At 41.7% G+C, this 25,505-nt stretch overlaps 1 protein-coding gene across 4 annotated transcripts in view; it reads left to right on the forward strand.

Moving 5' to 3' along the window:
- The window catches only part of DENND1C (DENN domain containing 1C), a 237,776-nt gene that overhangs the window by 186,142 nt on the left and 26,129 nt on the right, over positions 1-25,505 (forward strand). For 2 of the 4 annotated variants that reach the window (XM_086963582.1, XM_086963583.1), the window contains 6 exons: positions 5,225-5,265; positions 5,785-5,856; positions 13,582-13,638; positions 15,422-15,550; positions 22,705-22,772; positions 23,631-23,838. In XM_086963582.1, coding sequence (XP_086819708.1) covers positions 5,225-5,265; positions 5,785-5,856; positions 13,582-13,638; positions 15,422-15,550; positions 22,705-22,772; positions 23,631-23,838 — 575 coding nt within the window. The remainder of the gene's footprint in view (positions 1-5,224; positions 5,266-5,784; positions 5,857-13,581; positions 13,639-15,421; positions 15,551-22,704; positions 22,773-23,630; positions 23,839-25,505) is intronic. The other 2 variants (XM_086963585.1, XM_086963591.1) reach the window with 1 other exon arrangement.

Consider the following 25,505-nt stretch of genomic DNA (forward strand, 5'->3'; position numbering starts at 1 on the left):
CAAACTGAGAACATACCACCAATCCCTAGCATATGTGAGTAAGACTCGCATCTGGGCATTTGAATAAAGTCCTGCTGCAGATAGACAAAGGGTCCGCATGGATGTGGGTATTCACTGGGGACATTCGTAATCCCTTTTCCAACATTATGTGCTAGACATGTATCACATGTATACAGTAATTCTACTTGATGAAGGGGAAGAAAGGTGCAAACTAATGGGTAGCAGCAGACCATAGCAAACCATCATTCCCAACATGGGCAAAGCAATGATATAGTCTAGTGAGGTTGGTGAGCAGAAATTCAGAGGTTATCGCTCTACCGCTGCCATCTCTCAACAATCCTTTCATGTCCCTTTTACAATACAACTTGATCCAATTTTGTTTCCCAGCATCAGGAGCTTGCTATTATAATAGAGCCAAGTCTTGAATAATGGATCCAGGGAAAGCATTCGACCTTAAAAGATGCATGTAGACTCATAGTGAGCTGATCTGTGGGGGCATTCTTTCGGGGCACTTCATCTAGGACAGGTTAGTGGCAGTACATTTAACGTCAATAATTCTGGTAGGTAGCAGAAGGGCATTCTGCAAATTTTTCACATATGCTCATTTTTAAGAGGGCGTCCATGTGGATGTCACGGATCCTCACTTAACACCAGCCCAAAATCTTAAGCCACTTAACCACGGCACTATGGCTGGGATGGTGGCGGTGTAAAGGACTATATGGAAATTGGGAATCACCACACCATTGATAGCACAGAGGTCTTGCACAAACAGCATACATTGGCCTTTCTCTGCCTTTGTGATAAGGCAAATAGGTGTGTCACAGTGGCTAACAGCAGGCATGAGAATTTCCTTTTTCATGAGGCTGGAAATTGCTGGTCAAATTCCTTTTTCAGCTTCAAGACGGAGAAGGTATTGTGGTTTGCAAGGTAGCTTCTTCCAAGGGATCTATCTGTTTAATCTAGATGAGTCCAAAGTGTTGCAATTTAACCGACATCAGATGCACCTATGGATCACAACTTGGAATGTGCCTGCTCAAGAATTTTATTAAGTTCATCAAAGCAGTGGCTTATCCAGAACTTAATTGGGGGGGGTCACACATTTGGCCACCGATATAACTGGTGGGGCCACCTACAAAGGTCGTTTGTAAAGTGTGTTTATGTTTGTTCATGTGAGGTGAGTATATATGTGTCTATACAAATATAAATACATATACATCCACACACCTGTACATTTGTTTTAGTTGTTTAAAGTTGACTTTGTATGTATGTGGGTATATAGATGTAGATATATACTCGCATACCTACAAAGTCAGATTTAAACATTTTAAGCTATCATGTAGGCTGCTATGTAAAAACAAAAATCACTACTTTGCAGCAAAAGGTAGTTTGTCAAAGGATGGTGCTAAGCAGGGTGCAAGATCTGCTTTTTGTTTTTGCTCTCTTATATTCCAGCACATTCAACAGCTCTGGTGGTGGGGGCATGGACCACACCAGGCCCCCTCTAGAGGCGACAATGTATCAGAGGTTTTGAAACTACATTCAATAGGAGATGCATTTGATTCTCAAAGGTCGGCCAAACACTCGTCTTTGGAAAATATAAGAAAACACCATCATTAGTAAAAAAAACAGTACAGTTCAATTTCCAGAGCAGTTCTCTTCCTCAGAGGGCATGTGGTGCTTAAGGTGATAATGTGTTTGTAAATAATCACACATAAACACATTTTCACCTTACGCTCTGCATACCCTCTGCTTGCCCCTACATTTTGGAATTCACACACATTTTAATATGTGCACCGGAAAAGCACATATTAAAGGTTTCCAGACTTTCTGCTGGAGATGTCACTTGACATATTCACTGAGCTTCCATATCCACAAATTGTTATTGTACATAGTGTATGATTACTCACTGGGGAAGAGAGGCCCATCGTTTCCCCTAGGGGGAAACATTGTTTCCTTTGGAGAAAGCCTTTCCCCATACCCCCACCACATCTAAGCAGGATATGCTCCCCTTCCCATTGTTGTAGTAAATCCCTGACCATTTCCTGGGTAGGAAAGGGCCAGATTTCAGTTTGTGAATGCCCACCAATGTATGAGCTTGTTGATGTTTACAATTGTGCAAGGCTAACCACGCCTTGTTCTGTCCACTTTCACCCCTTGCATGAGATTTAGTACTGAAGATTTCTCCACACTCGTGGTGGAGACATCTGGCGTAATCAAATTATTTGCATCTGCCATGGTTATTTTTAGGTCTCGCATGCGCTGCATAGGAGGGCCTTTAGCTGTCGCTCTGCTCATTTTCAAGCACACACTTGTGCTTGTGGCAGCATCCACCTTGCGGGAGCGAGCAGCGGCGCGCCACAAGCACGAGTGCAGTGCTTGAAAATAGGCAGACTGCTCTCCCAAGCGTGCACGCGCACCACTCGCGGGCTTACCTCTTGCTCCCCCTCTCTCTCAGGCGCGCACCACTCGTACTTGTGTTCTTTTGCATGGGCCATCGGCGCACTGGTGAAAGATCAGTGCTTCTCCAAGAGGTTTGATTGCAACACATGTTTTATTTGCACGCTGTACTTTAAAGACATGACTGGTGTTAATGCATGTCTGCATTATTCAGTCGTAGATGTCGGACTCTTCGCGTGTGTAAGAGGATGATTGCTATCACCTTTGATGTGCCATGGTAATCAGAAGCATGACATATTACTGAATAAGCAACTCCAAAACGTACGGGCTTTAGTCACAAACTAGGAGTGCTGGAAGCCCTCGTGCTGGTTCCTCATCGCAACATATTGACTTTTGCTTTGTTTTAAGGGTCAGCGTGGTTAAGTTTCTTTGAGATTAGGTCAGCAGGCTCTACAAAAAAAGAATCTCTTCCACTTGGCACCCATTTGAAATTCTCTGAAGACAAGCCCGTTCCACTTAACTAACTGCAATAGGAGTACCATACCTTAACATAGGTCACGGCACCCTGACACACTAACTTAAAATGTGTTTTAGGTAAAGAAACACAAATGTAAAATAATTTGGCCTCTTTTGGGAGTCGCATTTTAAAGTAGTCCTGGCACACCACTGGCATATATTTGCGGAGCCCTGAAGACAGCGCTGGCGCTACTTCACAAGTAAGCACTATTTTGATTAGGAAGCGTATAAAACATGTGATGAGCAAACGGTTGGTGCTGGTCATAAGATTGAGGATTAGCTCAGTTATGTGGCACGTACCAGAGGAATTTTGTTTTTATCTCCGCTCCTACTTTGTAGTCAAGTTTCTGAAGGAAATACACTGACCTTAGAAACGTAGGTATTCTGCACTTCTCCATAGATTCATTGACAGACGTTTCTCCACATCCTTCTAGGTTTTGCAAGTGAGCATCATATGTTGTCACATATGACACATTATGGTCTTCCTCCTAGGCCTGGATTTTGCTTCTTAGGATTCTATTGGACTCATTTAAGCTTTTCAGAAGTAATTGTAGTCAAGCAGTCAAGGCTTCCTCATAAAAGTTCATGAGAACATTGGTACCCAATAAAATCTAATGTTTAATAATTAATTACCACAATCAATAAAGGTTGAAATGAATATCTACTGTGAAAAAACAAACGTTGTTAGAACACGTGAGTCACAGTTTATAACATCAGACGTGTTTCCCTAGCATAAAGTTATTTTGCAAAAGTGGGAGCTACTGCGCACGGCCAAGGCAGGCTTTGCAAGGTCTGAAAAACACTTTGTCCCACAATCTTTTGCATAGCATTTCACTTCTTCATCAAAGTCGATTGGGCAGTGTTACCACCAGATACTACACTGTTGCTTAAATGTAGCACAAAATGTTCCTAGACATAAGCAGAGATTTACACAACTCGGTGAATGTATCACTGGGCGAATTACAGTTTGTTGGAAATCTACTCTGATCTATTGGGGTTGTGGATGGGGTTTATGTAAGCAGCTGTCTTTTCAGATAAATAATACTTGTGGATCTGAAAGCTTTTTTTCATCGTTAATAGACTGTAAGTTGTGTGTTTTCTTCTGCTTATTAATCCATCAAAGTCTCCATTGAGCTGCATTTATAGTTTAGGACTACTAAGAGGCAATTGAGGGTGGTATTTTGACACATTTTGGTCAAAGGTCTTTTCTGGTACCCAGCGGTGTCTTTGATATCTGGTACCTCCCGGTCAGAAGCTCCAGATATTCAAACACGTGCATATCCTGAAATCCACTAGTTAGGTTTTGACTTTTCTGGGCCACTGTGGGCCTTGGGGGCACTTTGAGTGTTTGGAACATTGGGACCCAAGATTGATACATGGATTTGGATTTTGAGATTTTATTCCGCAAGAGAGCTCCTCTTTCTTCTTTACCACTCCATTTTGAGTTCACATAACCTATACATTTAGCATAGCCAACAGGTCTCGCCTTTGGGACCTTATAAGTATTTATTTATGCAGCACAAAATCCTTGGTGAAAAAACATCAACTGCTGCATGGCTAAACACTTATAAGGTCCCAAAGGCGAGACCTATTGGCTATGCCAAAGCTTGTTGTGAATTCCTGGCTGGCATGAATTAAGACATTTTCCACGTAAAAGTAGGCTTATAGCCAAGAATGGCTGTTTGAATCAGGCCTTATATTTAATAATATGATAACCCACACACTAGTGGCCTTGTTTTTGGAGGTTACCCGGGGGATTGGCATGCCATATGATAGTCTGAAGTGTTTGATGCCAACATACAGAGAATTAGCAATGCTGTTAAATTGGGCTGCTATTTTAGTCCTACCCTTTTGTATGGGCAATGATCCATCTCTCTCAGGTCGTTTGTTCATGAGATCCATAAGTGTATGTCTCATCATTTTGCAGGTGACTACTAGTATGCTCTATCTCGTGTTTTTACCTTCCAAGCTATCAGACACAAATAAAAGGAAGAGCGTCAAGTGGTTTATGGACCTGAAATCATTCTACTAGTTATCTGGAGCCAAAATCACACAATCCTTTGGTCCCTCATTCACCAAAAATATGTAAATTACAAAAATGACCCCAGCGTACACTTCAATCAAACATCAGCTAATTCACCCTAGCCATTTTGGGGATTTACAAACATCTGTGCAAGGATGACGGGGCCTCTAGGCATGGGGAAGATTCTCCAGAATACTCCCACTGCCCTCCATCATCTCTCAATCCTTTTTGTCATCTGTCTGGTCAAATCTCACTCTTCATCACTTGTGTTCTTTCTTTCTATTGCAGGGCACTCAAAATCCTACCAGCTGTGGGTGGAAAGCCTGAAGGTGAGCTAAATCCCACCCCAGGAGTGTTACATTGAGGAATACTGATTTATTATTAATTTCTATTGATTGAAGGCAGAGTTGGCAAGGTCGTTATATTGCATACAATATATCGCATGACATCAATCTCACATCTGATAGATAGACTGCGTCAATATCGTTGAGGCAAGTAAATGCGGGGTTGAGAAAAGGAAATCAATACATCCCTGCATGTACGCACCATGACGAAATGCGAGATAGTAGTAGGCAATTTTATGGATGCAATACTTTGTAGGATGAATCTGTTGATGTCGATATATTAGACATACATCTGTGTGCAGTACACAAGTCTTGAACATACAGCTGTGCTGATACACCTGTATGTACACCTGCTTAGGCACACAGACCTAAAACATTGTTTTTCACTCTTTCACACATCCATTTCTCAAACCACCATCAACTCTCTACAGATACGCCTCTGAAAAAACTCTGCACTAGCTTCTGCTCGTATGGAGTTTGGTAACCTCCATTTTGTCATTCCAGAAAGGCGGTGGTGCCCTGATACACACTGTGAAGAATAAGACGAATCCTGCTGTGAAGAACATGTACAAAAAAGTAAGACACTAACATTTTACCTTGTCTAACTTGTTCCCACCCTGATGTCTGCTCACTCGATTTACCTTTTTTTCTAGAAAAGTCACAAAACCTGAAAGTCAAAAGGTTCTGCAGTACCCCCTTGAACATTATGTTTTTTTACATAAGGGCTCTGATAAAGTTGGATTATGCGAACTGATTGATAATCGGTTTTATCTCTTTTCCTAGTGTCTGGTGATTGTAGTACGTATGTGCAGATAGGTTGTCCTTGAACTCTGAATTGTCAGAGCATTGGTGATTTTAGTATGAGGTACGATATTGTCATCATGATCTGTGCAGGGTTTTTATTTTGGTGAAACTGGGTAGCGTTAAGTTGCATCTTCTCAGGAATTGTGCAGTGCTTCCATATTGTATTGTATTGTATTGTAATTGCATCTATATAGCGCTTACTACCCCTGACGAGGCGTCGAAGTGCTTTTTAGGAGAGTAGCACGCTACTCCGGGACCCATAGAGGATTAGTTTTGAATTAGTATAGTGAAACATGCAAGTACATTTTAAGTGGTGGATAGGTTAGTCAGTTATTTGTATTTGGAATGATAGCAGAAGGATAGAGGAGGACAAAGGTTTTTATTTATATAGCGCGTGTTGACACACGCTATTCGGGAAGCCTACAAAGGATTAGTGGTGAATTAATATGGTGAAATATGAAGTAATTTCACTGGTGGATATTAGTCAGTTATTTGGAGTGAGAAGGATAGCGGAGGGATAAAAGGGGAAGAAAGATTTGCATTCACATAACACTTGTTACCCCTGGTGGGCGTTGAATCGCTTTTCTGGCGAGTAGCACGCCACTCCGGAACCCTTAAAGGATTACTGTTGAAAATTAGTATAGTAAACAAAAATATGAAGTAATATGAGTAGTGGATATGTTATTCAGTTATTTGGGTAGTATATTAGTATAGTTTAATATGGAATTTAATAAGTGAAAATGTTAGTCTGTTAATTTCGATTGAAAAGGATAGTGGAGGGATAAAAGAGTGAAAGATTTTTTTTAAAAACATTTTTGTTAGGTCTTAGCAATAGGAGGAGGCTTTTGGATGAGTAAAAAGGAGTTTTGGAGGGGAGGACTCAGAGGAAAGAGTTTAGAAAGCTTTGTTTTAGGGGATCACTATAGTAAAAGAGGTGTCAGATGATGCAAGGAGGGGTAGAGTAAACGAGAGTCTATCAAGGGTTATTTTGGCAATCATAGTAGTGGTATGGGGTTTGGAATGAATGAGAGAGTGGATGTAGAGTATATATTGATAGATGTATAGGATGAGAGATAGGGTAGTGCATTGGAAGGAGTAGTAGAAGAAGTTTGAGATGAGTCAGAAGGTTGGGCTAGAAGATATATTGAGCGAGGTATAGGCTGAGAAATAGGGTAGTGCATTGGAAATGCTAAATTAGAAGAAAGTGATAAATATATGGATCCATAATTACATTGAAAGTATATAGATACATAAATGAGGTAATTATATGTAGATTAAAGACATTGATAGAGGCACAGGATGAGAAATAGGGTAGGGCATTGGATATGCTTTTTCAGGAGAAAAGTAACAGACACACAGATCCAAGTACATGGAAGTTACATAGATGCACAATCTGGCAGGACCCAAGGTTAAGGGTAATTTTCTCATAAAGAAGTAGTTGACTGTTACAATCGTCCACCTGTTTCAATCATGATTAGGGCTCCCGGTTTTATGGTATTTTATTTTGACTTTTTCGTCTGTATTTATCCATATTTATATTTTGGCCATCTTATTGGTTTTTATCCATATTTATTTTTGTTTTGTGATGAGGTGATATCTCATCTGCATTTATTTAACAGATAAACATGCACACATACTTTGATGCCTGTCAGGTTTTAACACATTACACAGCCCAAAATAATGAAATAATAAACCCACATGAAGAAATAGCATAAAAGCACAAACACATGTTGATATGCAGTAATTTAGCCAAATCTCATACAGCTCTGTAACTCCCCCTGCCATCAATATGCACAGTTATTGGCCTGAAATTCATTAATCTCAGCATGGGGAATCGCTCACTCAAAGGAAGCCAAATGATCTGTACGTTTCTGCTTTTAAAAGTAAATACAGACAGGAGACAATGTTTTCTGTCTGTATTTATCTGTAAAAATCTGTAAAACCAGAATATAGGGAGCACTAATCATGATACTTATACACTAGTTAGGGACTTTAGGAAAAATAGTGAAGGGAAAAGTGACCAGAGCCTCTGGTTCAGAATGGCACCAACCGCAGCCTGGAATTGCCTTAAAATCACTGCTTGGTAATCTTCACAAAGAGAAGCAAATAAGCAATTGGTATAAACAAAATATACATACAATGTCTAATATCCCTAATATAGTATTGGTTGAAGTTGGGATGGCGGTAGGTTGAGTGTCTTTGTGAGTTTTGCAGTGATTCCTCTTTTAAATGGAATGGCATTGACGTGCTTGTGAAATGTCTTATGATGTTTGGTTGGGTTTGCAGTGGCATCTGAGGCATGTATCTCTGTGCATTGGGTTGAATGCCAGCATGCATGGTTTCTGCTAGGGTGAGTTTAGGGTTTGTCTACTTATGACTACTGCACTTGGCTCAGTTTCTCACTTTCTCGCTTAAGATCAGAGCAACCACCACTCAGCCTATAAGCATGCAGCAGTGGCCGCCCGTGAAGGTAAGAGCGGTGGGGTTTCGACAATGATCTTGAGGGAAAATACAATAAATAAATAATTTTCGCTCCTTATCGTCTGTCAAAATCCCCCCCCCCCCTCCCTCCTCCAATCCGGCCCGCCGCCCTACTGCTCTTACCTGCACGGGCTGCTGCTGCGCAAGACTAAATCAAGCTCACAGCATAATACTACTGAGGGTTTTTAGCAACCAAAGTTTTTTAAAAGAGATATTATGGTGACCCCTTTACTTACAGGATTGTAGCAGCACAATAAAGTTAAAAAAAGGCATAATAATAAATATTTCTCAATACTTCATAGACACCATTAGGTGACATGTGGAACGGCAATAGAAAATAATGCCAGACGAATATGAAACCACTTATATGTCCTCCTCATGTAGCATTAAAATGTCATTTCTCAAACATTAAATAAAAATTCCAAACAAGATCCTGGTTAAATGTGTCATAATGTACATCCATTGTCATTATTTTTTCTCCTGCGAAATGTGGCAAGGTGCATGATGATCAAAAGAGGATGAATTATTCATAACATTAATTTGGAGTATCGGAATAAATCTTCCTACTGTAGATGTGTATGGCAAGTTTGGCAGACGGGAAGTCAGTTACACATGTGATTGCCATTCCGTCCGCCTTATTACACGTGCATTGTGTTCTAATGCACTTGTAATAAGGTGGACGGGATACCCATCATGTTTGTAGCAGAGTATCCATAAGCTAAACTCTAAATTAGGCCCCAGATGTTTAAAAAGAATAACTAAGGCCTACTACTTTGAAAAATGAAAAAATATTTATATATATATATATATATATATATATATATATATATACATACATATATATATATATATATATACATACATACATACATATATATATATATATATATATATATATATATATATATATATATATAAACATACATATATATATTTCACCATCCTGACATCGTACGCAAAACAGGCACAGACTCCGGGATTCTTTATGGCACAGGTAGCTTTTTATTCCATTTAGCAAGGTCAGACGTGTTTCGGCAGTACAACCGCCTTCTTCACTGCATTCCGAGCACTGTTACATTACTTCAACATACATACTAGTGAATTCTCCCTCGGTTGCCATAGCAACCGAAAGTCAGCCATAGACATAGAAAAATGATGTATGGCTGTACTCAATGACATTGCAGTTTCTAATCTAATTTGGTAAAACCAAAATGAAAATAAAATACAAATTATAATTATACGGGTGAGTTAAAACATGGCACTCATAATTGTAGCTTAAAAAAAACGAAACATTTGTTTTTCCCCAACTAATGCGCTTTCAAAGTGAAGTGTAAGCACATGGTACACTAGGCAATCATTCCCATTGTATTCTGTTCTCTCTATTATATTCTATGGCCCCTCTAAATATGATAAAGTGATCCTTCAGTGAGCTATTACCCAGTCACTGCGTTTGTTACAATGCGCGGGGAACTGGTGTCCCTATTTACAGTTGGATAATCCTATGCTGTAAAATAGCAGACTAGTGCCTATTAGCACATATATATATATATATATATATATATATATATATTAAGCATGGGCGAATTTTGCGAATCTCGCGTTCGCGAATTTTGCGGATTTGCGAACTCGCAATCCGCAAAATCTGCGAATTCTCGCGATTTTTTTTTTTTGTGTTCGCGCGGGTTTCTGCCAGTTCGCGAGGGTTATGTACAATTTCGCAAACGCGAACTTACCTGTCGGGTCGCAAGTTTTGCGAACTTGTTGTTTCTACGTGTCCAGCCTGTTTGGGACACTCTTCTTCATCACTGCCACTCTCTGTCACCACTGCCACTCTCTGACTACTCATGCCACCCTCTGGCCCACCCATGCCACCCTCTGTTTCATCACAGCACCCTCTGGTTGTCCAGTCAGTGTACATTATTGTGGCAAAGCAAAGCACACCTTCCCTGCCTCAAGTGACCTGAATTAATTTGGGGCTGATTAATGTGTCACAGAATATTTTTTTAGCTGGCACCTGCTTCCTTAGTGCTTCCTGATTAGTGATCTTTTGCACTTGCTAAGTGCTTTCATTGTTGCAAAATTAGTTACAACACCTGCCCTGCCCCAACTGACAATAATGAATTAGGGGCTGATTAATGGATTTGAACTTCCAGCCTGGCTCCTGCTTGTCTCCCTTAGCTGTAATTCAGGACCTTTGTGGCATATGTGTAACTATTCTGAGGTTCAGAGCAGGGTCACATAATAGTTGCAACTGGCAACTGAACTCTGGAGGGGGCCCTCAGGAAGCACTACAGGAAATGGCTACTAATGATGAGCCTGAACTTTTGAACCTGGTAAGTAGTTTCAGTTTTGCTAAGATCGTATTTCTGCAATTTAGTGCTTATTCGCTGGGCGCAGAGTTGTACCGGGAAGCCGCGAACTCACGCGAACAGTGCGAGCAAGCCATAAAATCCGCTGCTCGCGGATTTTGCGGGAGATTCGCGAATCTCGCGGATTGCGAATGTACCGAAAATCCGCAAAATCCGCGAGCGAAACGGATTTTCCGCCCATGCTTAATATATATATATATATATATATGTATATATATATATATATATATATATATATATATATATATGTGTGTGTAGGATTCTGTAAACATCACACACCGATAGGGTAATCTCACACAAGAAACATTTGTAGCTTTTCACTATTACGGAGGATAATTGGACTGCAAACACCTGAGGAGCAATGTACATTGAATACTCATATGGGATTCTCAAACATAAAATACAACTGGGAAAGGATGTGCTACGCACATTCAAATGATATCCTCACACAGACAACATCTGGTGCAGATGTGCCTCACATACTCACAGGGAGTCCTTAGAGAACAAACAATTGGTGACGAGCATCCTTGCACACGCCAACGGAATCCTAATAGAGTAACCACATGGTGACAGACGTGCAGAATACACTCCCAGGGGAACCTCACATATCAAGTACTTGAGGATGGATGCACATGCTCTGAGGACTTCACTGGTCCTTCTGATAATGGTAGAGGTTATGGGGATACAGGAGAGTTCTTGCTTTACATGATGGAATATGTATGGAACATGTTAAAAACACTCCTATATAAATATATACACACAACCAATATAATTTACCATATAGTAGAGAGGATCAACAAAAATATCCGCATGCGTGTGGTGGCTTTACCTAGTAAGTGTGCTGCTTTCTATTATTTCTATGCATCACAATAGCCCACAGTCTCATCCTAAGATTTACCAGGGATAGTATTTGAATCCCAAGAGTGTGGTTTCATTTCCTCCCTGGCCTCCACTGGGACAAAAAGTGCGATCACCTCTCTTGCTCAGAACTACAAATTCATGCACCTCCAATCGGTTCCAGTGGAGAAGTCTGGGTCTTCTAATGCCTCCAACCTCATACAAACCCCAACATGGCAGTGCGGTTCCAGCACCTACATTAACTGTAACAAATGTATCATCATATTACCCACAGAGAGCACAAGCATGTACTATCGGACAACTTGCTCCTTATTCAGATTAAACCAACTATTTCCTGTGTTTACAGAACCTCCTGAACATTCCTAATGTGGATTTTTTACATGCATGAGGTTTACTTGCTTCTAATTACCCTCATGCTGATCCCAGGTGACACTCGATAATCATCAGGAGCCAAAAGGAATTCTCCTACATGTGATCAACTATTAATTATCAATGTGGGTTTTAATCAATCTTTTTCCCTGGAAGGTTTTTAAAAGTAACAGGGATGACTATACTAATTAGAGGACGTTACAGCCCCACAGGTACCCTAGTTGTTGCTTCATTGACGTTGTGGAAATTAAAACCTCATACTCCACTCCACCCCATCTCTGTCTCCAATATCGGTCCAGGCTGGCCGGATTCATATGATATTTTCATGATATCAAGTTAGGATTCATTTATGTACAATTATTTAAATCCCAATCAGTTCCATAGTGGGTGGTTACAACTAAAAACTGGCATGGATCCATGTCTCTGTAACCTACATTAGAAAACTCTGATTTAGCTACAATGTTCACTAGAGCAGTATATTTCTTATAGAGCAAAGTATAGCAACTTTCAGCACAACATAAATGTATACCCACCGACCGATCACATGACGGCACACAAGGAGAAGAAAGAAGATAGTTTGCCTCCTGAATATCCACACTGGACATATATCTATGCCCATATGAATGACTAGAGATCAAAAGTTACTGGCTGGAACACTGCTACCGGTGATGTTTTTGTGAAAGCTGAAATGGATAGGGTCCTGGAAGTCACTGGTACTATCAAAGTCTAACAACAAATTGAGAGAGAGGGATTTGTAAAGGACACTCTCGGTCCCCCTGGTCAATCTTTTCAAACAACAAAAGAGTGTTGTGGAAAACAAATGTATGAGCACAGAAAGCAGAGAAGGAAACTTCAACCTGAATGAGTCACATTGGAAATCATTAGGGATTTCTAAATATGCCCTCACTCACCACCCTGGGTGGTGACATGCTTCATAATCGGGACCACCAGGAGAAGCCGAATGCCTCCCTGGTGTGCTACAACGCCAGATTACTGCGGAGCTGGTGAGCTAGTTATTCGTGGCAATAGTGTCAAAAAGAATGTGATTTAAAAATGTCAAAGGCTTGTTTTTCACGACTATCAAAGTGTAGTAATGTATGTGCGATTCATCGGTGTTGGTAAAAGTTTAGTCCCGATTGTGAAGAGCAGTTGGTCTTGTGGGAGTATTTATTAAAGTTAAAATGGACAGCCAGATCAGGGTTGTGTTGTTCTACATGGTGTTTAGGTTGGTCATTGAATTGAGTTCCTACAGATTTTATGCAAATAAAGTTATGGGGTGCATGGGCTTTCTTGCTGTTAGGATGGACAAGAACTAGACAAAAACACTCATATTTCAGCACGTTCGTTATTTAGATTAGAAGTTGTGTGTCTAACATACTATCAAAGTTTTCTCATACACCACCTCTTCTCTTATCTTTAGGCCAAGGGACAGGCAAAGATGGGTCTGAAGGATTTAAGGTTTCGCCTGAGGCAGAAGGTGAGTTTCCTGTTCGGAAGCTGCGTGTCCTGCTGTGATGGGGGGATTTGTGGCGGTTAAGGATGTAAAGGGGCGTGAGAGGGGGCCACAGGGGTTATACATCAACACACTCCACAAAGTCCTCCACTTCCGACATAAACTTAGTATTCATCTCTAGGATTTAGGGAACTATTTTCTTATAACAGATTCCTTTGCATCAACATTTCTACTTTAATGAGGCCATCTGTGCACATAGGGCCATATGTATCATTCCAAATTGCGATTGCAAACGCCGAAATTTGCAGAATTTTGGCATTTGCGATCGCAATTGGGCTCAGTGGTATGTATGAAAGAAAAACTGCCTCGTAAAAATAAGGAATCGCAAAATTTGCGATTCCCTATTTTGCGATTGCATTTAAGGAATTGCAATTTGCTATTCCTTAAATGCAATGTGAGAAGCACAGAAAAAGTGCTATTTGGCCATCAGGAATCACAAATTACCACCAACTCAATTTGCGATTTCTCTGAAAAATGCACGTTTTTGCATTTTTCAACGTGCCATGTGGCGCACATACATGCCTTAAGGCATGTATGTGTGTCACATGTGCATTCAGGGGTGCAACAGGGTGTCCTTTTGACACCCTGGCACCCTTGAAATTGCATTCTCAATTTGCCATTCTCTAATTGAGAATTGAAATTGAGAATGTCTTCCCATTCATTCCTATGGGCCTCTAGGCCCGTAGGAATGAATGGGGAGGTATTCCTTAATTGCAATCGCAATTTGCAATTTGCGATTAAGGAATATGTAGGATTCTCATAATTATTTGCAAATCCTACATACATAGCGTTTTGGGAATCTCAAATAGCGATTCACAAAAAAAATCACAATTCGAGAATCGCAAAATCAGAGTTTGATACATATGGCCCTATAACTGCAACCATTCGAGCAGCCCTCACATCCAACAGAGTAGTAGATGTCATCCTCCATGGCACCTAGTAACATTGTCCTACTGTCTCGATTGATAAGATGGCCTATTGATAAAGCAGTACAATCAGTTCTAAGAAGGTTGCATTTGAAATATTCTAAGGTAGTCTACTTCCACTGTCCAGAGGGTGCAACAGGCGTACCTAAAAGAGCAGCAGGTCCCAAAATGGCAGCGGTTTATGTCGTCTTAAGTCAGCTACTTTTTTAACAATCCTACTATTGCAACTAATTGCACCAATTAAAGACTGTAGCTTAATACCCCAACATGGCACTATGACCATCTTCCTTAGATAATGGATGTTCGCATCACCTTCAGATGGCAGCTGTTTGAGACACCCTAAGATGGCCGCTGTTTACACCATCTAAGAAGGTGTTATTTCAGTATGTCATTGTCAGAAATATCATCCGACATAAATATGGTGTTTTAAATATAGTTTGCAAAAATATTGCCCTATTGGGCTTAGCTTTCTTTATATTTAAGTTCATTGAGGCAGTACTTCTAAATGATAATAGTACCCAATATTAATGCCAGGTGATATTCTGTAGCTTCCTAAGGATTCTTTCATCCCAGAAGTTAATACATTATTTGAGGCTACATTAGGTGGTGTATTCTTTCTTTGATCAAGCCACAGACCCACCCTCCAGGCCCCCAACAGTTCAGGCTAAATAAAATAGCTCCCCCAGTGCCAACATACCTTTGCCACCCCCTGAAGAGCTCTTTGTGCATTGATAGTCGGGATTTTCCATAGGTGGGTATACATGTTACTCATGCACCTGTGCGCTGATATAGGTCAACTTCTATAGTTGGTTTGTTCCCAGGATATGACAACCAATCAGCTACTTCGACGTGGGGGTTCACTCCGCAACGAGCACTTTACAGACAGCCAGCCCAGGACAGCGCACGACTGCTTACAGAACCGACTGCCAATAACACAACATTTTGGGCAGGTAAGTACCAGTAGAATTCAGTGGACATCACAGATTGGTAGGGGAATCTCACACAAGAAACATTTGTAGCTGTGCACTTTTGGACAGCAAACACCTGGGGTCCAGCGTACACTACATACTTGCATGACATTCTAAAAAAAACTGGGAAAGGATGTGCTTCACACACAGAATATCCTCACACAGCCAACATCTGGTGCTGATGTGCCTCACATACTCACAGGGAGTCCTTAGAGGACAAACAATTGGTGATAAACATCCATGCACATTCCCATGGAATCCTAATACAATAACCACATGGTGACAGACGTGCTGAATACACTCCCAGGGGAGCCTCACACATAAAATGTTTGAGGATGGACGTGCCTGATGTAAGGATTTCACATGCTCTTCTGATAAAGGCAGAGGTTATGGGGACATAGGAGATAAATTCTTGCACAACATGATGGAATATGTTAAAAACACCCAACATGTCTAAGAGTTACACAATTTAATGAGGCAAAATGGAAATTCAAACAAGCATTGGCAAACCAATGGATCGTGCCTTTGTGACCTATTGGCCTTGCCAATGATTTTTAACGTTATATAGCACCCATGCCTATGCAGGATGGCTAAAGGGGAGAAAAATAGTCTGTGATGCACTTGGCCATGTGATTTTGTAGGCACACTCACAACACATTTTTAAAAGCCTTTTGGGGGAAGCATCACTTAGGGTGGGGGTGGAAGTCAGCAATATGGAGCGCGGGGGCGAAGAGAAGCACACGGATGAGAGAGTGCAATATGGAGCTGTAGGGAGAAGCACATTGGTGCGAAAACCAAAGAGGGGAGAAGCACAAGAGGTGAGTGAAACACAAACGGGGACGGGGAGAAGTACATGGGTGACCGATAGCAACACGGAACGTGGAGGAGAGAAGAGAATACACAGGGGAAACTGCTGGAAAACACCTGTACTCTCATGGGGTTTTTAACCAAAAAGAAGCAAGTAGTTTCTGGCAATTAAACAGTGGAAGGTCACAAATAATGAAGACACGCTCCAGGGCAGGGACAACCACAAGAAGAGGAAGGGAGCCCACACACTCTAACGAATAAAATCAAGCAAATCAGAGTGAGAATAAAGCCAACCAATGGTAAACAATGGCAGGGCTCTATGCCCACTGTAAGCAGACAGTAGGTCTTTTCGCAATCAAACACCTTGCACTGTCTAGTGGGTGAGACTGTACAAGAATATGGAGCAAAAACATCTATTATGGACGATGGATTAAACCCAGATCTTTGGAACTGGAAGTGAATGTTCGAATTGTTCAGCATTCTGTCCATCATTTGTTACTTTTGCTCTTGTCGCCCTAAGTGGGAAGGGTATGTCCATCCGTGGGTCCCGTGCTCACTGTGCCACTGGATTCAAGCTAGCCTGGCTGATGCCGGACTGCAACATACTACCACCATCGAGATGCTCAACCCGAAAAGTAATTTGCTTATGTCTCACTGATTGAAAAACAAGCATTGGCAAAGCTACGCCTCAAATTTAAAAGGCAAATTCTGATCTATTGGTTTTGCCAATTATTTTTTGCATTGGGGCCTCCAAGCTGCCTTCCACCCCCACACAGTGGCCATTTTGTAATGGTAAGAAAAACATTCCAAGATGACTGCCAAATGGCCCACATTCAATATGATTCAAGTGCATACATGCGTTTTGACGTACAAGCAGGAATGTTAGCCTTTTTTTACTTCACTGTTCCAACATGGCCGACCGCGTTAGAGAACGGTAAAATAAACATAAAAAGGAGCTCAGGAGTGTACAGAACAAAAGCTAGTAGAATTTTACAGCTGTTGGGCCCGATAATATATATATATTTTTTTAATTCAGAGCGATTCGGCAATAGGCAGAGAAGCATTAAAGCCGGATGGGTTGGAGGGCACCAGAGTTGGGAAAGAAACTCATCGACCAGTGAAAAATTAATTATCAATTATAATCTGAGCCCAATGGCTTTCCCAACAGAATTCAGGGAATGTGCCCCAGAAAGCCTTATGCATGATGCTTGGAACTCTGGATGTTATTCCGTACTCGGTCAGAGCAATATATTTGAAGTCGGTTTCATTTTCTGTATGGACTGATGTCCCTTTCTTACAGTTACAAATCAAAAGTTAATTCCCGTATTTAAATAGGATTCTGCTTGCATGCTTGATTGAGCCTTTGCATGTTTTTCTCACCAAAACAAACCGATGTGAGTTTGAAAGGTTTAAACAGACAGTTTCCAGCACTAAAGCACTTTAGATATATGTCCATGTGGATTATACACCTTTCATCTGGCAGTCTGATTTCCAGGGCCCTGCGTAGGATAGGACATCCTTCAGAAATTAATAGCCAAGGGAAAAAGAACGCAGGACGATCCAGCATTTGACCCCATTTAGTGGTAGTAGCCATGTTATAGCAGCTTTGTAGTTAAATCTCTAAATTAAATGTGTCAGAACGAACTCAGGATCCACAAAACGTGTGGGCCTGGGGAGTAATGATCCCCTTCTCCCCATAATCTGACAAGACTGCTCTAATTTCACATTGTAGTTCAACAGATTTGACTGACAAAAAGCTAACTTCATAATGGTATTACACTGATTACATGCTATTGATACAGATAGGGTTTGAAATTCAGTGGGGGTGGATTTTAGGATCCCCCACCATACACACCTCTACCACCTAACACAAAAGATTATTATATTTGGAGCACAGTCTTAACCCGTCACAAAATGTTATTTCTAAAAGCTGTTCGGAATCCGTTTTAAATCTCTGTGGAGGTTATAAATAAATAAATTAAAAAAATTAAAAAAGGAGAGAGAGACACACACAAAAAGTGTTTGTCTGAGTCGGTGCTGGAACAATTTTCTGAGTGGGGGTGCTGCCATCAATGTTACATCACTGAAGTCACAGACATGTAGTTTTACTGATAAAGCTATGTAGTGCACAAATGATACTAAATGGAAATCAGGTTTCAGCAAATATTTATAATTTGCAAAGAGTAAGAAGTAAAGTGTCTTGATATATTTTGATCCCATTAAAAACCTGCTTTCCATCACACTTAAAAATGACAAAACAAAATGTGCTTTATGTGTGCTTTCCTAACTGCTGATATGTTTTGAAATGTTTCTACAGTTCACTTACAGGTATTTAATTGCTGTTGTGCGTTAGAAAGAAAACGGACATACTACAGCCTTTCCTTTCACACTTCATATACCCCAGCAAGATTGTCAGATAGTTCACTTTACAAAATTCTCTAAATTCACATTTGCAGAAAGAAAAGTAAATACCAGTCTACATGTCAAACTAATGACGTAGGGGTGAGCAGAACTCACAGATTTTAACTCCGCAGAATTCCATGGAGTTAAACAAAAAGTCCATGAAACTCTGTGAAGTTCAACAAATGGGAGAAAAATAGTGCAGCAAACATTGTAATATAACGCGAGTGGTGCGATCTCGGCATACGGCTGTATACTGCGCTCTCGTTTGAGGAGCATGCTAACTCTGTGGCAGGGACCTGCTTCGGTATTTTGCATGGATTTAAACCCATCTTGGGTCTGTTTGACCTCACCCGCGTCAGCTGGTTGTGCAAGCCACGAAAAGCTTGGTTGAATTACTGTAACAGCTTTCTGTTAAGTGCTAACAAATCTGTGACCAATAGGCTCCAACGCACCATGAATGCGGCAGCTCACATTTTATGTGCACTGCCTAAATATAGTCCGGTCTCAGGAGGTTCTGCGCCAACTCCACAGGCTTCCCGTCGGAGCAAAGAGTCAGGTTCAAAGCACTTTGTGCTATTCATAAACCACTCCAGTGATTCTCAGAAACCTTGGCCACCACTATGTTCCCTCTGGTGCCCTGCGGATCTACATCTGATGCGGGTGCCTCGTTTCCATAGAGCCAGAGACTGTTCTTTCAAGGTGTTAGCTCCTATTTTATGGAACTCAATGCCTCTCGCTATCAGGAACATTTCTAATTTCTTGGTGTTCAGAAAGGAAGTAAAGACATGGTTATTTCAGTAGCTTAATCATCTCATTAATCTCTTTCCCTGTTCTTTAGCTCTAGGACGTCCCTTTGCTATAAATCACATAACATAACAAGCAGCATTAAAAATAAGAGCAAACGGTGCCATGCATTGTGCAAGAGCACAAGGCCATTCCAGTGGATTTTGCTGCTGCTCAAGTAGAATATCTACTCAAGCAACAGCAAATTTATTCAAACAGCAGCCCTTTATCACACTCGGAGACGCCAAATATCACCCGCACTCATCAGCTCACATTTTCTGGAGCCCCGCGGGGAGTTTAATTCCACCATGCAGCGATTGGCGAAATTCCACCAGAACTCCACATGAAATGCGGAGTGACCAAAATTCCGCTAGTTCCGCAGGCGTAACAAAACATTCCGCCCATCCCTAAGAATAAGCAGCATTTTGTCAGAAGATCTAGCTTGACATTTGACCTCTGTCTTTGAACACATTGCAAATGCTAAAAAATACACAAATGTGGTAGTCCCGCCCCCCCACGGACCTTTACTTCCAGTGCCTATGTTATGTGAGAAAGAGAAACCATGATTCTGTGATCGTATTTGACATATATTTGCGTATGTGTATGAGTGCAATTGTGTGTCTCCTTGTGTGTACGACAATCAGAAAGATTGGTTTATGCAGACATCGAACCTATACAGTGCATGCAATATTGCACCTAGGACAACAATGCATTATTCTATGGATTATACGTATGGCAAAATATTGAGGAAGTATTTACTCCACCTCCTCAAGCCCCATGTCACTGGTGGTGAACTGATGACGTGGTCAGTCAAGCCTAGTTACGTGTGCTATCTGGTTTTCCTGTATATACTGTTTTTAGACCCTTTGGGAATTGCTGAAATCATGGGGATGGTGGCATGCTGGGGTCAGCAGACCACCATTTCCGTGATTGCTTTTAAATAAAGCAATCTTTTTTTTTTTAAATGCAGCCAGTTTTCTTTGAAGGAAAAATGAAGTTTTCTTTTATGTTTTTTTAAGCGCAGGCAGTGGCCTGTGGGACCACTGCCTGCTCTGAAAAAAATGTTTTTGCTACCATTGCCAAAGGGGAAGGGGTCCTACATTCCACTGCGATTCAATATTAGGTAGGGACGCCCTGAACACGCCCTTTCCTAATACCAAATTGGTATGTATTCGCAATGCCAAATTTGTGATTTGGTAACTTGCTACCAAATTACAAAGTGGAATTCATACATATAAAAATGCACTTTATCGGTCGCAAAGGGCCCGATTCTGCAAATCGGGTTGTTTGCAACCAGTAAAATGCATGATAGATGTGCCCCCTAATGAAGTAACTTGGGCATCAATTGAAAGAGAAGGTCTTGTGAATTGTGCAGAAGTTCCTCAACTCAATGCCAAGTGCTTCTTGCAAGACAACCAGGCAGGATGCTGGCACAAAGCCCATGCCACCTGGTTTCTCTCTTAAGAAGGGTTCATCATCATTGCAGACACATCTCCAAAGTTTCTCCCAAAATTCCTATGGGTACCTGTCTGGAGAAAAGCACTCTAGTCCCAAACTCTTCTTTGATCTGAAAAAAGTGAATGTCACTCCCAGAAGGCTCGGGAGAGTGAACACCAGGCTTTGTTACTTATAGATGGAGCCCTGCCATTGGTGTAACTGTCAAATGACTTCAAGATCCAGTCAGGAACTTCCCATCTGCTCCAGACCTTGAGCTAGAAAAGGAGGCAGTGGGCGGTTAAAGTTTAATTTTAAAGTTACTACCAGCTAACTTCCAGCTTTAATCCTGCCCCTGCGAGCCAGAATGCAGTTTTTGAGGATTGAATTTACCTCACGTTGGAACCAAAGGTTACCCAAGAGACAAAGTGGCTCAAATATAATGACTGCTCTGCTTAGAGAGCTCCTCTCCTTTTTTAGTAAGTATAATACTATTGTCTCTGTGGAAATAGGAGAATGCCCCATTTCGCACTCTTTCTCATCTCCGCTTGCCTACCACCTATCTCCTGTAAATGTTGTCTGGTAGCATGACACTTTGGCAAACACATGCAAGACTCACAAACAATACAAGGCAACTCCAGCATCTTCAGAAGGCAACTGAACTGGTCAGCATTCTATCCCAAGAGTGCTCCATGTTTCACCTATCTTTCTTCATCACAACCTTTCTTATGGCCTTTCTGGTGGTTGGCCATGAAGAACTGGGGATTGGATGCCCCATGGTTTATACCTTTTCACTGGGCAAGACAGGTACTCTTTGCAGTCTTATGAGAAGCAGGAGAGACTCACCAATCGAGCCTTAACAGTTCATTGGCACGGCTTGCCCATTTGTCGATAATACTATAGTTCGACTTCTCTTGGAAAGCAGAAGAACTATATGAATACGACGTGCGGAGAAACAGAATTACCTTTCCATGCGGGAGGGATGATGAGATGTACCCTGCTGCAATTCAGTTCTTGACTCTCCTGCAACTAACAACAGATTAGGTTTTCGGTGGAGAATTTGGTTCTACTGGTCAGAGGTAGGTTGCATGTATGTATTAGTTTTCTTTTGTCCATAGCATCTCGGTTGCACAAAGTACGAATATGAACCTTCTGCACCAAGACGATGAATTTCATTACAAAAAAACTGTAAAATGTAACATAAAATGTAGGGTAGTGAGAGACAGCTGGGTTCATGCATTCGCTCACTCTCAGGAACTCCCTATGCAGCAAACCTCTAGTGGCAGAAAGGCCTTGTACTCTCACAGAATCATCAACAGACCCCACCCCCCCTCAGGGTCACAGGCCTTGCTTAGCCGTGTAACAAGTGAATCATACTACTTTGGGAAATTTGTGACAAAGTGCAAGTGTGAGTATTACCCATGATAAGATTTTGCACTAGGAGTTACACCAGAAATAGACAACATATTCCATGACAGGCCACACCAGCCAGGTAAAACAGGACTGCACCACACGCACAGGGACATCAGATACTCAAAAACAGTAGAAGAGACTTCACTTTTCAAACTCAGAGATGGCAGACACTGCACCATTCATGACAAGAATGATCAAACACTGCATGATAAAATGGGGAGACCGTAGAGACTGCACCATACATGTCCAGAAATCACCACATGTTTAACATGGATTCTCTTTCTTCCCTCCTGTAGTCTCGTCCTAGGAGGCCAAGTAAAACAAATCCCTTGTACGAGGAGAACTTATCATGGGCATCGGAGAGGTAAGAGGCCCATGTCTTACAACAGGGTGTCCAAATGTGGTCCCGAGGATGGACTTTCTGACAGATGTTCAGGATAACCATTGCCTTTGTCAAAGGAGTGCCAATAGCAATGGTCTGATTGGGTGTGAGGTCCAGGAGAGCTCTGAAATCTACCTACATACTAGAAGAGCTAATGTGCGTTTGCAAGCATTACATTTGTGCAGGGGACTGTAGGCAACGAGTACCAGCACTCCTACTTGGAGACAAGGACTTATGTTTCATCATCAGCCTTTGACTCAAAGGGGGAGATGGAAAGGGAAGACTAAAAAAGGAAGGAAAAGAGAGAAAAACGGTGACAAAAGGAGAACACAAGGATGAAAGAGAACCTGCAAGAGTGAGGAAAGAGGAAGTTTAGGGTGGTGTAAGAGAGGCACAAGGTGGCATCAAGGCTAGGCAGTTTGGGTATTTGGCAACCCTGGCAAATCGGCTCTGCTGGTGGGCTCCTAAAAGTTTAAGCCTTTTTTTTTAACACAAATTAAACAGTGGCATTTGGTCACAAGACCGCTCTGGAAGCAAGCTCAGGGTACGGTCGGCAGAAAAGCTGCCCAAATCAGTTCTAGCGAGAGAAGGCATGAGGGTCATCCTCTGTCAACTCAAGACTAGACCACTGTGGAGAAGGCAGCGCTAGGGAACTTATTAGAAGTTTTGGGAGACCAAGGGTAAAGAAAGAACACACACCTGTCAGATTCTGGAATATCCCATTGGACAATGTATACACATTTTTGGGTTGGTATGCGGAGATAAGATTTGGTGATATGGGTGGTGGCTGGGTGCAAACATTGTAAAAGCAATTGATACACATGAACTGTTTGGGCCTAGTGATGTTTCTGTGACGTTGGACGATGAGCCGCAGCCCGTGGAGGAGATGCTGGAGCTGGATGACCACTTTCTGAAGACAGGCGAGATCGACCTGCTAGGAGAGATCTTCGACACACTGAGTACACAGGCGAGCAGTGAGAAGGGACTTATCTACGGGACGCAGAGCCTGGACTTCTTCAGCCTCGAGGACTCCAGCTTCATCAAAACGGTGAGTCTGGTCGCAACCTAATCCAAAGCAGGTGGCAGCAGTATGACATCAGCACCAAGGGTCACACATAGACAGGACAGTCATACCTGGGGCTCTGATGCAATCCAGAAAGAGAGGAATATGGTATGTGCATTTCTGTATGCATGAAGCCTTACAAAATGGCTGCTTAGCTAATGCACCTGGTGATACAATGGAGTCCAATAGAGAAAACAAGGCAATATAATGCCATACTATTCTTGCATTTGCAACAGAACCATACTGCACTACCTTGAATCAAAATTCATTTTTAGGACACGATTCGCAAAGGCAGTCTGGAAATAGAAGTCTGCTCCTATAGCGTTGTTCCTACCTTTGCTGTAGGTGCCTGCCTTTATAGGGGATTCCTCATGATTAAATGGTGTGTTGAAGAGCATATTCACTTACAACTGTTTCCTTTTCCTTTTTATAAAGTTTTTCTCTCTGAGAAACACCTACATCTGCCGGAAACATGAAGGGTGGTCGCTTTCCTTTCGCCTCTTGAATGGGCTTTTGCTTCTGCTTTGCAAAGGATTACCTTTTCATGCCTCCCTAGCAGTAGTAAAACTACATGAAACATGTAGGCGAGTATCGAATATAGATAGGAAGCCGCGTTCTCATGGACTGGAATCCCACAAGAGCTGCCAATGTCAGAATGATATATATGGTATATATATAATGGTATATAGTGCTCCACACTGCACTTCTGTCACGTCCGTCCAAGCACTGAACATAAAAGGTGTTGCTATTAACAATTTAAAGGTACTCAGTTTCCGCACCTGGGAGCGAGTGAAGGCTAAATTGTCCTGAGATCACCATTAAGATGACATGTTTCTTCTCCCCCTCGCCTTGCCTTCTACATCATCAGTTCAATGATGGGCATTTAACGGCAGTGAGATCACAAAAGGTGTCGTTTTCTTTATTGTCTTTATTTAAAATGACGCTCAATACGCCCATAAAAACTGCTTTGAAGCAGTTATAGGCATAGTGGAAGCCAACCCAGAGGATGGGGGAAGGGTTGTTGGGCGAGGCTGCAAAACGCGGGACAATAATAGAGCAGGGGTTTTCCGATGGAAGAAGAGGGGCATCTGTTAAAGTATTATTTGTATTTTCCCAAACGGTTGGGTCTAATGGGAGGGTCGTAGAGTCCAACAATTGACTGAAATATAGTAGAAAAGATTCAAACAGCGGGTCAGAATGCGCTTCCTTCACATTTTGGCCTTTTCTTTACAGAAAGGCACAGAAACAGCCTGCCATAGAAACACCTTTCACTCTCCGACATAGTGTGCTGTGAGGCCTCGTTTAAAATGTTGTGGCAGTGCTAATGAGTCAAAATGCCCTCTTCACTACCCCGTGGACAGTGGCGTGGCAAGGTCAGGTGGTACCCGCTGCGGAAAATTTCTCTGCACCCCCGGCTTGACAAAATGGCAAAATATTTGTGTTTAAAACACATATTTTTGCCATTTTGTCGCCCCACCTCAGTGATGACACCTGGGGCGGGCCGAACCCACCCTTTCTACGTCACTGCCTGTCGAGTAATAGAATGTAATACCTATGTCCGTCCTTACAACATGGCAGCGACATATGTAGCAAATCTGTCCCTTTCACTACCCCACTCCGTCATAAGTGTCATTCTAGGCTCGGTTCATTTA

Source organism: Lissotriton vulgaris, chromosome 1_1, assembly GCF_964263255.1.
Source record: "Lissotriton vulgaris chromosome 1_1, aLisVul1.2, whole genome shotgun sequence".
Classification (NCBI taxonomy): domain Eukaryota; kingdom Metazoa; phylum Chordata; class Amphibia; order Caudata; family Salamandridae; genus Lissotriton; species Lissotriton vulgaris.